The sequence below is a fragment of the Chroicocephalus ridibundus genome, chromosome 1 (genome assembly GCF_963924245.1).
Source record: "Chroicocephalus ridibundus chromosome 1, bChrRid1.1, whole genome shotgun sequence".
Classification (NCBI taxonomy): domain Eukaryota; kingdom Metazoa; phylum Chordata; class Aves; order Charadriiformes; family Laridae; genus Chroicocephalus; species Chroicocephalus ridibundus.
This window is the reverse complement of record NC_086284.1, coordinates 162,034,011-162,050,992: the sequence shown is the minus strand read 5'-3', so window position 1 is coordinate 162,050,992 and position 16,982 is coordinate 162,034,011. Positions and strand designations below refer to the sequence as shown.

General features: G+C 39.2%; 1 protein-coding gene across 4 annotated transcripts in view; it reads left to right on the top strand.

Annotated features, from left to right (window-relative positions):
- The window catches only part of LARGE1 (LARGE xylosyl- and glucuronyltransferase 1), a 291,365-nt gene that overhangs the window by 138,460 nt on the left and 135,923 nt on the right, over positions 1 to 16,982 (top strand). For all 4 annotated transcript variants that reach the window (XM_063321577.1, XM_063321581.1, XM_063321576.1 and 1 more), the window contains 2 exons: positions 1,048 to 1,349; positions 7,314 to 7,396. In XM_063321577.1, the coding sequence (XP_063177647.1) occupies positions 1,048 to 1,349; positions 7,314 to 7,396 (385 nt within the window). The remainder of the gene's footprint in view (positions 1 to 1,047; positions 1,350 to 7,313; positions 7,397 to 16,982) is intronic.

The window sequence follows — 16,982 nt, the reverse complement described above, 5'->3', positions numbered from 1 at the left end:
GAAATACCTTAGTATAAGATACGTATCTTCACTGTAAAGGAATGTCGTGCTAATTATGACACTGTGGATAACTCTCACTGTCTTTTGCCTTGTTTCAAGTTGATTTCAATCGAACATTTTTGAACAGTAGTTTAGTTTGAGGGGTTTTTGCCACCTTTCAAACATTTGTGCTCTGTGTGTATATATATAGCTTTATTAAAGTTATGTGAAAATACATCACCTTTGAAAACACTAAAATTTGGTAGCAATAATATACTGGGAAGTGACAGTAGAATGTGTTGCAGTTGTTGTCTTTGGTTATGGACCTTTGTTTCAGGTTAATTTATCTTTTTTATACTAATTTTTTAATGCTGTTTTGAACAAAGAAGATAGCTTTTGAAAATGTGGAAATGAAGTGTTTCATGTATCTAGAATATAACTTTTCAGTTAAAGGTGTTGAATTGCACCATTTTGCTTTTTTCAAAATTCCCTTGTTTTTTTCAGCCAAAATACTTTCCAGGATTTGACCCACGTGTGTATTGAATGTTTCTGTCCGTCTGAACCTCTTATTTCTTAGCAAGCACATAATACTGTGTTGCTGAATGAAAACCATCTGCTCCTCACATGTGAATCAGCTGGGGCTACTGTTTGGCACAAAATGGTAACCAAAATGCTGTAGCTTGACTGTGGAGAAAATGGGGAATAGAAGAATTATTTTGTCTTGCATGCATTTCTAAAATATATTTAACTATATATTAGTTGTCTTTGAATTCAATGCTTCTATTCTTGACTGTCTTCCCAGACTAGAGACTGGCAGGCAGCCCTATCCAGAACAAAAGAAACACATGCTTATCTTTTAGTGTGGTTTTAAAATTAGTCAGACCTGTAGCTCATAGAACTTCAGCATTTGTCCAAGTTTACCATGCACTTAAGCATTGCCTTGAAGTGCCAAGTCTGCGTAAAACGTGGCTATATTTGAAACCCATCCCTGCCTCATGATGCTGGCATTGAAGGAAAATGCAACTTCAAGCATATTCTGAGAAACGTTTGGTTTCCTTCTCTCTTCAGATGGGAAGCCAGTGTCGCTGTCTCCACTTGAATCCCAGCCCCACAGTCCTCGGTACACGGCGTCGAGCCAGCGGGAGCGTGAGAGCTTGGAAGTCCGCATGCGGGAGGTGGAGGAGGAGAACCGCGTCCTTCGCAAGCAGCTCAGCCTGGCACAGAGTCGCAGCCCCTCGCACCACCATGGCAATCACTCCAAAACCTACTCCATGGAAGAGGGGACGGGTGACAGCGAGAGCCTGCGGGCTGGCATTGTGGCGGGGAACAGCTCCGAGTGTGGGCAGCAACCAGCAGTGGAAAAATGCGAGGTAAATAAAAAAAAGGAACCTGCCAGAAACAAAGCATGATAGGTTTGATCCTTTAAGGACGTTGCAGATCCCTGTCTCCTTCCCCTGAAACTATCTGCTCAGAAACCAGCCTCTTAAAGGACTACTGGGCGCAACCTTTTAGATAATGCTTAATTATTCTTTTTAAAAAAAACGTTAAAACATCTAATCATCTGAATATCTTTTGAGTTATTTCTTGAACAGTTTTTTGTCTTTTTCATTCTTGTGTCCCCAAACCTGGTGTAAAAATCAAAGCCTTGTTCCAAGCTGACTTCAGTACAGCTGTGCTGATAAAGACCTGTGGCAAACTGACCCTCTGTGTTTCTAAATTAAATGAAAGAGCCACAGTGCTTTGAAAAGCCTTATTCCTTTGTTTGTGCATCTGTACTAGAACAGTTCAGGGTTTACCGGTAATTAAATTGTGGCTTATGGAGCCAGCCTGTGCTTTTGAGTCACTTTCAGGAGTGTATCTGGAGGCTACTGAGGAACCACCTGCTTTGCATGAGCCGTGCTCAAGAGGTGTAGTTAACTGCAGGGAACAGGAGATCTATTTCCAAGAAGGTTTTAGGGGGTTGTTTTGGTTTGGTTTCCCCCATTTTATGCCAGTGGTTTTGTGGATGTCATCCAGCTATTTGGTTGTCAGATATCTGAATGATGACAGTTCCAAATATGGTTAGATCTGAAATGGAAAGTCTTGCTAAAAGACCTTATGCCAGTCCCAGCTGGTGAAGATATCAAAAATAATTCCTCCCTTTATTTCTGCAAAGAGGGTAGTACCATATCACCTTTTATCTTGCTTTCTGCCACTGGGAAGATAGAAGTTGAAAGAAAATAAGTGGGAGAGAAAAAGAAGTCCTCATTATCTCTTCAGATAAAATATATTTAATTGGAAAATATCAAATATCGTTTAAAAATGAATTATTGCATTCCAGTTGGACATCGTTGTCCATCAGTGTGTGAAAAGGAACCAACATTATGTTAAAGAGAGGGAAAAGGAGGAGTCTGTTTTTCATTTTCCCTCCTCCCGATAACAAGGGCCTGATTTTCCTCCTTGTAAGCATTTGGCATTTCTTTCAATAAGGGAAGGTTCAGGCCATCAATAAGCAAACCTCACTTCTGCCTTATTATCATGCCAAGCAGTGATGAGCTGAATGTCAGTTCTTGGTTGTTCAATGTACCAACCAATTTGGGACACAAAAATAGCAGCTTAAAGGAGGAATAGTTTAAGTGGCCTTTCAGTTTATAATGTGTTTTGCCAATAAATTTACTTGCTCAGTGGGGTTTAACATTGCGCTGGAGGCAATGGTTATATAAAATAAGAAACCTCACTTTATTTGCCAATTCCCTATCTCACCGCATACTATTTTGATAACGAAATAGCTTTTTCTTCTTTTTCTTAAGGAATTCGTTCAGTAATTCAGTAACAGCAATGGAAGTTAAAATTAAACTTCCTTATTATCAGATTTGCCAGAGGTCTCATCATTTATCCTATTACTGTAGATTCTGGTTCCATGTTTGTGTGAGTGGTATCTTGTCTGCATTCACCCTCTGTTTTCAGTGTTTCAGCTGTGTAAACTAAATCTTTTTTAGCCTCTGACCATGGAATATATCACAACAAGAGTCAACAACTTGGGAAGAAAGAGACAAGGGTCCTGAGAAGACGACTGGGGCCCTGGGAGAGACAAAGAGAGCTAGGAAAAAGTTGTTTATTTCATTGAGGCAGTTCTTTGAGATTTACTGGAGCTGACATTTCAGAATCTCATTTGGGATGGTCTTTAGTGATGATTAAAACATTCGAGAGTGCAGTTACAATGATTGAACATTAAGTATCTGATAAAGCATAATCTGTGTGATAATAATTGTGATCTATATCAAAAAACAGTGGGTTTGTTGTATTTCAGCCACGGCTTCCTGCCCTGTTGCATCACAGGAGAGCTCTTCTAGTATTATAAAACAGACCAGTGTTATATTGCAAGAAAAAGTCAAGAGTTCCAACCAAGGGCTTTAGCCCTGGAGGGAGCAGATCCCTGTCATGCCTTTCCAGTAGGAGACAATTTTAACACAAACCTTGGAAATCTAACTAAGAGTAGTCCTTACAGAGATGTAGGCACAAATAACAAGCTTCAGATGAAGAGCATAATGCTGATGGAAGCTAACAGAATTATATGACTCTTTCTTATGATGTTATCCCAATATCTTTCCAGCTTGTGCTTCTGTAAATTGTGCATTTAGTTTGAATTCAGTGTTCATTTATAAATTTTTTAAAGATTATATATTAGAAAATAGTCAGCAGTATAGCATTTAGTAGTTTAGCAGAATATTATCTGAAGCATTTTTACAGGCATATTTGTACTGTTACAATTCTCAATGGTGTTACTCAATAGGGTTAAGCGTGTAGTGCTCCAGAGCCACAAAGAAAAAGCCCCCACCAACTTAAGCACTGTAAAACACAGGAAAAGCAGAAGGTACTGCCTCTGGAAATTATTTGTAGTATATTTACATTTTTGTGACATGCTTTTAATATCTCTTAACCGCATTCAGCAATTATTTATGAAGAATTAAGTAACTGCAATGGAAGGCCTGGCTAATACTACTGGAAAATTATTGAAGTATGAAATGCTTTACCAAAGATTATTTCTAGCTATAAGAACTAATTAGTGTTTGTTAAGCTCATTATTTCACCATTACTAAAAGTAGCCTAAGGAGGAAAAAAAACCCAACATCTGTTTTTCTAGGCACCTTAAACTCCTCATCAGCGGGGGATCTTATGTCCAGTTCTTCATGTGGCTTTGGATATTTTCTTCCCATTAATATTACCCCAGAATAGACTTGCATGAAGTATTTCTTTCAGAAGCAGTTTTTCCTGGTCTGTAGTGGCTAAAAGTGGTAGTTTTTAAACGACATCAGCATGCACGTTGGATTATTTAAACTCCCTTTCCTAAAGAAGCTTAACTTCCCTATATGCCCATCTGTACCTGGGCCTGAGTGCTCCCTAAACTATTTAAAATCAAAAATAATTCTCTCTGTGTCCCTGATCCCCAAGCTTTAGGAAGAACAGCTTGATTATCTTCCACAGTGTTTTGATTATGTATTCATATCTGTATGTATAAGCAGAGGAAGAATTTATAGAGTCTGGAAAGCAAGATGTATCATCATTTCATCTGTTGCTGCAGTGAGTTCTATTGTCTAAAAGTAGCTCCAGTGAATGGCCTGTGTCCAGACTTCTTGCAACATCTACTAGTGATGAACATGCCTATCATTCAGTTTAAAAAGAGCGTTGTAGGAGGATGGACACTTTCAAGGAGCTCAGTTTAGTCCCACAGTGACTTCTGAATATCCACGCTAGAGTTTGACAATTAGAATCATCATGGATTGTAAACAGTGAGGAGCAAGCCTACCATGCACAGCCTTGGTGTGAGATGTTTGGAGGGACACGTTGGACCAAGCAGACAGGCTGCCACATGTTGTGGAAGCTGTAACATGCTCTCTATCCAAACGTTTATTTGGAACAAACATGGAAAAAACTGGAAATAGAGCTTTTCTTGTTAGGATGCAAGCATCTGCAGACAGTTGAGGTTGTTGAACGCATGTTGAGTTATCAATCTTACCACTATTTTGTTCAACAATTAAACAATGAGGGAGAAGAAAGTGAATCAAGAAAAGGAGGAACAAACTGAGTCTTGCAGCATGCTGTGGGCAAAAACTTTGGAAAAAAAGGACTCGGTTTCTCTTCTTTTTGAGGATTATTGCTCTTCCCTGTAGCTGATTGCAGGAAGGAATAGAAGTGATAAATAGTATCGAATGCCACAGAGAGGCTGAGCAAAGGTGTGCGGATGCCTGTGTCTCTGAGTGGGAGAAAGATATTCAGAAGAGCAGCAAGTGCTGCCTTCCCACCGTACGCTGGCTGTAACAGTATGGAAGACAACGGCACCTGCTAAAATACACCAAGGAAAGCATACTTTTAATTTTGAAACAAAGAAATTTAGGAAAAGGAGAGCAGATGTGGGAAGTCCTTGACAGAATAAATTCTGATTTTAAAAGGTGGAGAGAGAGGCTGTGAGGAGAGCTTTTCTGACAAGTAGAGGTAGTATAAAATGATGTTGACAGTGATATGACAATGCTGTTCTGTCAAAACCCATAAAATGTCTGTGCTTGGTCCAGTGTCTTCAGGTAAAATGTTTAAAGCAGGCATGAAACCATTATCAGTTAATTTGACTTAAATTGGCATTGAAGGGAAGGATCTCAGGTCTTCCAAAAGCCTGAGAAAGAGCATATGGCAACCAGAGAGGAGGCAGCGTGTGCAGTGTCAGGAATCTGTGCACCCACAGGAACCCATGCCCATAAGTATGGTACAAACGACTGCTGCAATAAAAGTTGCCAGCAAGCAGCCTCTGTTCTCCCCTGTTGTTATCACAAGAGAGAAACACAATTGATTTTTGCAAAGTGCTGAGCATGCTCGACTCCCATTGACTTTAACATAAATTTAAAGCGCTGAATACCTCACAGAGCTGTTGCCAAAATGTACTGCAGTATCTTTTCTTTCTCACACCTCTCTGGACAGACAGTTGCCTTATTAATTCAAGTCCTCTTAAAACCTCGGATCTTCAATGTGCCTCAGCTTGTGAGGCACACTAAGGCAGGAGGCAGCTGCGGTGTTCATGTGGGGGTTGCACAATGGCACAGCCACTTGGCAATTACATGATTCAAATTGTGCCCTGTACCAGGCGATGTTAATGGAAGGGGTTATGGACTCCTTAGACGTGCCCAACACATGCCACCTCTTGTATAAATCTGCTTCTGTTACAAGCCAGACTTCGAGAATCTGTGACTATGTGAGAAGGCAGAATTCCTCATTTGTTCTCTGCGTAGTGGGCTTTCGGTGGAAAATGAGAGCTGTGTGTGTGAGAAACCAGCTAACCAAGCTTCAAATGGGAGCCAAATGAGGCTTCCCTGCAGTTTCACAGCTGTGGCCCCGATCGCAGCGTTGTGCTGCCAGCATGGTGAACTCTCCTTCATTTTTGTGACCACTAAGAAACAGAAAAATATGGAAGCTGAAGTCAAAATTTGCTAAGAATAATTGTCTTTTGTCCACAGGGAATAGCAATGGCTAATTTTAAAAGCAGAGAAGAGTAACTTAGCAGCATTTTTCAAATTATTACTTACTGCCTTAATAATAATGATTAGTAGCACCTTTTCAATTTTCCCTTTCTTCTTGAAGAGACGAGTAAACCTCTGCCTTGTATTAAAAGGGAGGTAAGAAGGCTAGTATAAGTGATAATTTACCAAGGTGCTGGCGTGGGGAGAAAGTGTGTGGAGGGGATGTATTTAACTTCACGTTAACACTGCCCAGTACGGCCCTTACTGGTAGTCACAAGCAGGGAAGTGGCCACCTGCCTTCACAGCTTGTGTCCTGTCTTATCACTGGGGTACACCCAGCCCCTGGCAAACGAATTGTCCCACGCATGCTCATCCATCAGAGCTTGCTCTCCCTCTCCTTAGTAGCTGTCCTTGAGACGGAAATAATGCAAAATTTCTAAGAGTATATCTGCTTCAAGTTATCGGACTTATTTTTAAACTTCAGTTCAGAAGGTTAAAGGGTCTGCATGTTTGCATACTCAGAATTTTGTGTGCTGCGAAACGGGTATGTGTGTGTGTACACACACGCGCACACATGTGCTCTTAGCTAATGAATGCAATTCTGTTCAGACATCTGATGTAATTTAGGGATAGTAATGACTTTGGAATGATGATGGTGTTATAACTCAATTAAGATGTTTTTAACAAACTGCCTCAAGTGGGCTGCAAACAGCTGCAAAACGCCCACTCAAATCTTTAACAATCGCCTCACTAAATAATAGCACTGTCATGTGTGTGCTCTCCTTAATGAATGATAGAACACAGGAGCAGGCTTTAATTTTTGTTCTTTTTGTTCCTTTTCTCCCACAGACCATCCACGTTGCCATTGTTTGTGCAGGGTACAACGCCAGTCGGGATGTTGTCACACTTGTCAAGTCTGTCTTATTTCACAGGTAAGGGTAGCTTTCTTTTCTTGTATATTTTATATCTGATGATGGCTAAGGAAGCTCTTTTTACATTGATTCTCTTACTTCAAAAGCAAGTCAGGTTCCCTCCCCTGGTTGCTTTTTCTTTGGAAGGAAGGAAGCGTGACATTTATGACCACCACAAATAGATTCACCTGTGTAAAGATTTTTAGTGAATTAGAGGGATCAGAGGTCCACGTGTTACCCCTGTTGCATTGTGGGAGTAGGGACAGTATCTATCTGTACTGTAAAGCATCTGCACACTCCTGAATGTTGTAAAATAATAACAATAATGGTAATAATAGCATTGTATTCATTTAGACTATTTCTGGTATCAGTTTTTTGGCACAGGTGTAGGTGGTAATTTGAAAGCTATACACATAAATACACACTGGTTACTTGACTATCCCAGCTTCCCATTTAGACATTTATTTTTCAAAGTGAACCTGTTACTATAGTCAGTATTATTTCATTAAAGTCAGATTATTTATTCTGGCTTTGGAAGGGCTACTCGCAGTCCCCTTGCAACCTGGTTTTAGCACGTGGAGCACAGTTAGATCCCGGAATTGAGAGGCATAAATGTACAATGAAGAGAAAATATTCAAATATTCAAATATTCAATTCCCTTAATAAACAGCAGCTCCAGAAGAAGAGAAATGGTATTAAACTGCGTGTGGGCATATATGTATATGCCTTGTCCAGTTTAGTTATGGCTCTCAGAGATGTTTTTCGACAGTGTTGCAAAAAGTGGATTAAAACAGGGAAGTGATCAGGCTCTTTGACACAAACAGGACAGGCAGACTAATAAAAAATGCACAGAGTAAAAAGAGTTTACTAAGGAGGAAGTTTCAATACGCTGCTTTATATTGAATGATAATTTTATTGCAGGGAAGACGACTCTTTTTCATGTCATGTGCTAATTTAGTACACCATTTGAACTTTTACCCATTTTTGGTAATGTACAATGCTCACCTTGTACAATGCGGAAGCAGACTCAGTAAATATTGTTTAAGAGGTTGGCTAGAGTGCAGGTGGAGAGGGCAAATTCTCCAAAATACATGAGTAACTTTCACTATCAGCACGTAGCCTTTGCAAGTCTTTCCAGAAGTAGTATGTTCATGTTAGATGAAGGCTAGAAGCAGAAAAGCAATGCTAAAAGAAGCATAACAAAAGCAAAACAACAGTAAAAACCTGTATCATGTTCGGTGCAGGATTTTTCTGAATGTTAAAATCCTGTTAAATTTTAAAACTATATCTATTTCCAATTAGACTTCTGAATTATTCAGTGTAAACTGGCTTTCTATTGCAAGGATGTGTGGCGTTTTGTCTATTTTGATTCTTGTTTCTAAAGGATTTCTTGCAAATATGCATTTTTATGGTGAGATGATTTATCCAAGTGGTTAGCTTCTCACTGTTTTTCTCTCCAAGTACTTGCATCCATTTTGAGAAGACTCTAATCTGTATTTTTCCAAATGTTCTGTAAATAATAGGAATCTCACAGCTCAAAGGTTTAAACAATCTCTTTCTGTGTTACTTAAAGGCAATGTCCCTTTTTTACATAAGCCATTCATCTGAGCAATTAGCAAACTTATAAACAATTCTGCCATATAATGGCACAGTTATGTAACTTGGAATTATATTTCATTAAAAATATGAAACCAAACCAAAGGGAATTAACATTGGTATTTCTAAGTCTGGTGGATTCTGCCCTTGTCAAGAACGTATTTGCTGTTAGGCTAGCAGTACTGCTCATCTCAAAAGATTTGTCTAGCTCAGCAGAGGTCATCAAGATAAAGTCCAGTATGGCTAATGAAACTTTAGTACAGTTAGTTACATTCAAGATAGCCGGTCTCACTTGTTTGCTCAAAACATGCTTAAAGACAAATCTAAGTCTGTTCCTGCCTAGAACTAGCTTTTTTGCAAGGCATAAATTCACTAGAAAGGGAAGATGTTCTCAGAGAAGACTTAGAGCTTCTTACAGACATTTCTTCCTTATCTTCTATAAAATACAGGCATCTTAAGCGTCTGTTGATGCTATGGCTACACGTGCAGAGGGCCATGCCTCAGAGACACTCCTTTCTTGGATCTTTCTCTTTGGAGAGGCAATGGTGAAGGCGACTGGAGAATAAAAAGCAAACAAACAACAAACTCAGCTGAAAATTGATTTAGAATGAAGATTCCTTGCATTGGTTTCCATGTGCAGTGTTATCTTGGTGACTAGCATGCACTTGAAAAATGTGTGGAAAGAAGGCTTCTTTTAGTTGCTAGGATCTATTTAATTGTAGGAATGAAGGATGGAGACAGCTCATGATACTGCATTAGGAGGAATGAGTTAGGAGAGCTGGAGGTGGTCGGTTCAGGTAGTGGATGCTTCTTTACATCAGTAGCAAGTTCACCATCTGACTTGAAGGTCATTACTGAAAACAGGCATGAAGATGTTTTTTCTTCTAACCTCTAAATGTTCACCAGGGAATGTATCCTAGCTAGCATTGTCCAATAAGCCAAGCAAAATAGACCTTTGAAAGGACTCTGTGTTTCCAGTGGAGAAGAAGTTTGCTTGTTCTATCCTAATTTCTGAAGTTAGGCTACTGGTCCTTCATTTGTAGGATCACCACATTCAATATATATAAAGTTTTGCAAGAACAGAATGAACATGCCTCCAAACATACTGTCAGATTATTTTCTTTTCCTTTTTTGAAGTTTCTTACAGTCAATGTTCAACGAAACCTGATATAGCATGTGCAGAATTTGCCTGTAACAAGAGTGTAGGAGAGCATATTGAATAACTGAAAGACCCTTGTGTCTAAATCACGGCTGTTATGTAGCCAGGCACAGTGTGGGTTCTTCTTGGGCAGCTGTGGCGTGGCACCTCAATGCTGCCCTGCAAGACCCTGAATACAATCTACTGGTTAAACAACTGGCCTCTCAAAGCAACCACACTTAATATTCTCGCCTCTTTCTGCCGCACTGCAGTTGGTGTTTGTTGTTAAGAGCACTGATTTCAGTGAATTTGTCTGGAATTCATGGAAATGTCATAGAATCATAGAATGGTTTGGGTTGGAAGTGACCTTAAAGATCATCTAGTTCCAACCCCCATGGCCTGGGCCGGGGACACCTCCCACTAGACCAGGCTGCTCAAAGCCCTCAACCTGGCCTTGAACACTTCCAGGAAAGGGGCCTCCACAACACCTCTGGGCAACCTGTTCCAGGGTCTCACCACCTTCACAGTAAAGAATTTCTTCCTAATATCTAATCTAAATCTCCCCTCTTTCAGTTTAAAACCGTTACCCCTCATCCTATTGCTATATTCCCTCATAAAGAGTCCCTTCCCATCCTTCCTGTAGGCCCCCTTTAGGTACTGGAAGGCCGCTATAAGGTCTCCCCGGAGCCTTCTCTTCTCCAGGCTGAACAACCCCAACTCTCTCAGCCTGTCCTCATAGGAGAGGTGCTCCAGCCCTCGGATCATCTTCGTGGCCCTCCTCTGGACCCATTCCAGCAGATCCATGTCCTTCCTGTGCATGTCATTTTTAATGCATTTATTAGCATTTTTGTCTAGTTTAGTAATTAAAGCATGTTTTAGCTGTGCATTTTGATAGAAAAAAAGAGGTACCTAAATTCCCTAGTTCTGTAGGGAATCCCTACTTCTCTAATGGAAAAATTCTGAGAAAAGGAGGCCATGTCAGTCTAATTGTCTTCCTTCCATGCATTAACATATTTGTTACGCCCCCAACTTTGAGCTAGAGTGCTAGACAGGGAGACACAAAACAGCAGGGGTGCTGGGTCATTAAGAACAAGAACTACAGGAATTTCTATAGGTGGAGTGTGCTGTCTATTCTCTCTTGCGTGAATGTACAGCAGATCGTGCATATTGAACATTTCAGCTCTCCCCGGGTCTAAAAAAGCAAGTTTCTGATTCTAGTCATACCATATATATATTGTAAGACTGAGGAAAGCTGCTTGTTCAAACCATTTGAGAAACTATATCTGTCTTCACGTTCCAAAGAGTGGGAAGAGGAGGGGAAAGGGGTGGTGTGGTTGATTCCTTATAAGAACAGCACAGTTCAGAAATGTGTTTCATTCCCAATGGAAAAGGAGCTTGATTCCAGTTTTGTCTTTAGAAAAACGTATGCTCAAGCCACAAAATCCCAGCAGCTTTTAACACCCAGTTTGACATAACTGACAGTCTGTTCTCAGGAGGAGACTCAGCAGAGCTGGGACAGTGCAGGGTTTGCAAACTCTTATAAATATGCATTGGCAGTGCTGCACAGAGGGAGGCTTGTAGAATGAGTACTTAGTCCAAGTCTGCAACTTTCCTGCTTTCCTCTCTTGGGCATCTAGTTCCTAATTATGACAGATTTTATAAATCTGTTGCAGTGGTAAAAAAAAAAAAAATACTCTGAGCCAGTTTAACACAGCCAAGCTCATATTACTGTGTCCTAAGTGCAACTTAACTTTAGTTTTTCCAAAGCAAAAGAGTGAATCCTAAAAATTAAAGATATTGGGAAAAATGGGCAAAATGAAATGCAAGTGGTTTTGGAAACAGTGTATACAGTAGTATGCAGAAATCATCTCCGTTTCTTTTTCAAGTGTCCTGTGGCTAATAACTCTCCTTGAAACTTTTTGCAACTACTGGTCCAAGTTACATTGGTCATTTTCAGTGTTTTTGTTTATGAAAATTATAAAGCTTAGAGTGCCACAGAAACAGACCGTGAGATACAGTTTTATATTGCAAAGATGATTTCAGTCTCTGCTTAGATAAGTCTTAACTTGAGTAAGAGTGAAAATTATTTTTAATGTACTCTTATCTTTTCCAAAGACAAGCTAAATACCATGTGTCCTTTGGGAACAAAGAAAGGCCAAAATTACAAAATCGTAATGTTGCTGGCAGTTAGGTCAACCTGAGAATCTGTGAAGAATTAACTCCTCTTTTGTGCTAGCTAATACTGGCTTCTTTTTTTTTTTTTTCTTCCCTCTGTTAGTCCCTCTTCTTTGGAGAGGTGGTCATGATTACTTCTTTAGCTGTACGCTCAATCTGTCCTACAGCAATAGTGGCATTGTAATGCTGGTGGGGTTTTGTAGTGTAAATAAACCCAGTCAACTAGACAAATGCTTTCTAATACAAAGTAGCCTCTTTGCTTTAAGAAGGTTGCTTATAACCTTACAGTTAAGCGTATGTATAAGCATTTTTAATATTAGAATATGAAACTGTTATAGATTGCTGTATGAATTCTCAGAACAAGTAGAATAAGGCAAACCAAATGAAAATCTAAATTAAATAAAAAAGATGACATGTAATTTCCAAGTAAGAGTCTCAAGTCAACACTGGCTGGTAATTAAAGCTTATGTAATCTAATGGCTGTATTCCAGGGAGACCACTTTGCCTTAATGGGGTTAATTTGAGAATTTAAAACCTCTGTCATTGTTTCCAACTTTTCTAACATGTCAGTCTATTTTGTGGGAGATTCTTATGGCAAAAACTTATGCCATAATTCATGCATGAACTATGTTTCTCTGGGTTTCTCTGATGAACAGGTTTCTCTGATCAATATAGATGCATCAGTAATGCACGCTTCTTTTTGTATTTTCTAGCTGTCCTAACAATGGAGGCATAATGGAGAAAGCAATGTTTAAAAAAATATGCCCATGAATCTCTTCCTATTTCCCAAAGTGCTTCTATAAATTAACACAAAACAAGAAGATCCATGAATGAGGCAGCTAGTACATCTTTAAGATCCCTCTGATAGTTTGGGGAGCATTTTAATCAATACTGGATATGAAGGGGTATGAAAAATCTGTAATGATTTCCAAATTAAAATTCTCCCTGTATGAGAGAGGGATTGTCATATGGGCATTAGGAAAAAAAAATTTCCCAAGCTGCCTTTTATAATTTCTGTTTGAAGTTCTTGTAACCATTTGTTACAGATATAAAAGGTATTACCTTGTTGTGCTTCCCTTAATAAAGTATAGGTTTTGGAAATAAACCCCTGGGCTACTGACCTTTTTATACTCTTAGAAAATAAAATTCCTCTGTTGCAGAGAGAGAGCTGTGCAACCAAGCAGCTGCTTTTTGAACTGCTAACAATTGAGCTATGGAATAATACAGAAGGGAAGAGTGAGTCTTGGTTCACTACTCCCTTTTTCAATTGCAGATTTTTGTATTTAACTCTGTGGCAGTGGCTATTCAAAAAGAATGGGTCACAAATGCTTCAGCAAGCAGATCAAAACTGATGAAGAGTAAGAAGTTTTGAAATGTAAAAATAAGACATCATGATAAATATTATATATAGAAAAGGGTACCTCGGAATAGGGTCCTAAATTCATAACTTGACTTTTAAAATTACTGACCTCTTTTCATTTTACTAACTTTGTAGAACCTCAGCAATTCTGAAAATGAGAGCATTCATTTAATCTCCTATATTTAGGCCTAAAAGCCTATATTTAAGCATCCATGCTTGAAAATCTTGGCCAGAATCTCTTTTCATTCCTTTTTGAGGAAAGCATTTTAGGAAAGTAAATAGCTGCTCTTTACGTATGGTTTACTTTGTCATATAGTGTTCTGATCTTAAGATAAGTCGAAATAATTTAATATACGAAGATTTGCAGTTTTCTAAATAGAATGGTTAAAACCTTGAGTTTCCACTTGATGGGAAATACATATATTTTGAAAGGCATTCTTCTGCATTAAGACATCAGTGCATCAGCATTTTCCATGTAGCAGAAACTGTGAAAAGTTGTAGTTGGTAAAAATTCAGATGTTCAAAATCTTTGACAAAAATGAGATAAAATATTTCTGGACCTTGGGAGAAATTCTCTGGCTGTTTCAATACCTGCTTTTATAGTGAGGAATCTGGAAGAGCTGGGGCTAAGAGTTCAAGGGTTGTCTGTTCTGAAACCTGGGACACTAGACACCTCAACTTCCAAACGTTCGAATTCACACGAATACTGGGAATTTTCAAAAACCTATTAATTTTGTAAGAGAAGTTTATCAAGATTTTCATATATTGACCTATATTATTCCATAGTTGCGTATACTGTCACCATTTACAGTATAGTGCTTTCTAGCACTACAAGATATAACCAACCTCTACCATGTGTGTTTTTTCACTCTGTTGATGTGCCTAGTGGAAAATGAGTTATAGGGGATAACATATACATTACAAATAAATGTAACACACAGCTGTGCTTTGAGTTCGTTAGAGAAGGTGTAATCAAACAAAGTCCACCTCACCTTTGGAGCGAGAGAAGAGGTTTGTGTTGGTCATCACTTTCATTGAGACTTGATTCCAGGTTCCCTTCAACCCAAGAAAGATGGCTTGCACTGAAGTCCTGAGGCTCAGGGAATTGGAAAAAACCTGAAACCTATTGGGTCATCTCATTAACTCCCCTGCTATTGCAGGAAACCACAGCATTGAAATCCTTTTCATAACTCGATCTACCTTCACAACAGAAAGAAGTCGGGTTTCTCTTTAACCAGAGCATTGTATTTTTTCCGGTTTCATGCTACTCAACTTCCAATAGCAAACTTCAGTGTTTTCAGCTGCTCATTAAACTTATCCAAAGGCCATGCTACCCTTCCTTGTTGCCCAAATGAGGGACTCTCAAGCCTCCCTCTGGAAGACTCGGGTATCTCCCCCAGCCTTTCCCAAACTTTTTAAACTGTAGCTGCTAAATGCCTGTGAAGGATAGCTCTCCAAATGGCTATTCCTTAAATTATCATAGAAGCAATACAGCTTGATTTCAGTTTTATAAACCTCGTATCCCAAAATGTCTTTGTCCTGGAAGAAGACCAGTCTGAAGAATGGAATAGCTTTCACTCACACCAAATGGTAGAGCAAAACATCTGAGTGTAATGAAATGTAGCTTTCAGTGGAATCCTTCACAATATCCTGATTGTCACCCCTAATTCTTACAGCCAGTGATACAGTCATGTTGGCAAATAATGATGACATCCCTTTCTCATATCTCTTGAGAAAGATTTCTCATCTTACAGAATCTCTTCCATATCTTTTACAATGGATGTCGGTTGATCTTTAAACTTCTGAACTTATTTCATAAACACTTTGAAGCAATTCATATCTTTTGCATATTGCAGACACCAGAAGAGGTAAAAGATGTCATCTGTGTGTACGCTAGTTCTGTTACCTTCAGAAGGTCTTCCAGGTTTGAGTCTGTGCTCTGTTGGCTTCTAGCACCACGCTATACCTCACACTTCACATAACTAAAATCTCATCTGGAGTAAAATTTTCTGTGACTGATGCACATTTAGTTGTAGATGTCAGTGGGTCACTGTTCTGTTTTGGGGATATATTTTTGTAAGTGATAATCTTCTACTTTGCTTCTGACACATACTTTCCTTCCAGCTGAATCTCTACCATGAGGCTAACAACTCAAAAGAGATTTCTGTGTAGGAGTACAACTACTCCTTTTTTCTTTTTCCCAGTAGGAGCTGAACTAAAGAAAATGTCACCCACTTGTTCCCATTTAAGATTCATACACTCTGGGTCATTCAGATAAGTATAACCTGCTACTGAACATCTGAGTGTCTTTGTATCAGATTTTTTCTTTTCAACTAGTGTATTTCATCTTCAGATATTTTATATCAATTCCATTTAACTAAATGATGGTTTGAAAGACGATGTTTCTTCCTTGCTTTTAACTGATTTTTTACTCTTCTTATTCTACTTTGCAATATCTAGATAAATGACCCTGAAAAAAAGGAAAAGAAATTACTAAAGAACACCAGCTGGGAAATAGTCCTACCAGATACCAGACTCAGCCCCTGCTAAGCAGAGGGACCTATGTGGAATGTGTATGTTGACATTTAACACTTATTTGCCTTGAGGTATTGCTTTGCCTGTACCCAAAGCCACTGGTGTTGTACTTTGTTTCTCTTGGCCTTTTCTCTGCTAATGAAACGTATTTTCTGATCACTGCTATTTCCCAATTTTTTCTTGGCAAGGTGCCTGGTTACTGCGGAATCTGCATGAGCCAGGATGTCCTCTTCTTCTCTCCTGCTGGGCTGGTGAAGCAGATATAATTGCTGTGATCCCTTTAGCTTGATAATGGGACACTCAGCAGCTGGCAGCCTACGCCTTTCCCTCTCCTCTCCTCACTCCAGGGCAAGCTGGAGATTGAAAGACCTTTGTCTTTTTGGAAAGCATGTTGTGGCTTAGTGTTTTGGGTATTGTTAAATGCAGATCAGCTGCGGGTTTATTCTGCCATCACGATTATCTCATATATAAGGCTTGTAAGCAGCCCTTTTCTGCTTTTCCTATAAGAACATAATTTGATCCATAGTGCCCTTGAAGCCAGTACAAGAGCTTCACTGTCATCCTTGGGTATTGGATTGGATCTCAGGTGCAGTATTTCTAACACTGTAAAATCCAGCCATATACTGCTTCTCGCAACAATCTCCTGTTTCTGCTGAGAGGTGTGTTATGGTACTATGAACCATTATATGTATTTTTATGGGGTTTTTTTTGTGGACTTTGTTCAGTGAGAAAAAGTATTACTCATCAAAGCAAGAAGAGTAGCATTAAAGAGAAAGGCACGTATTGTTCATTAATGCCCGAAA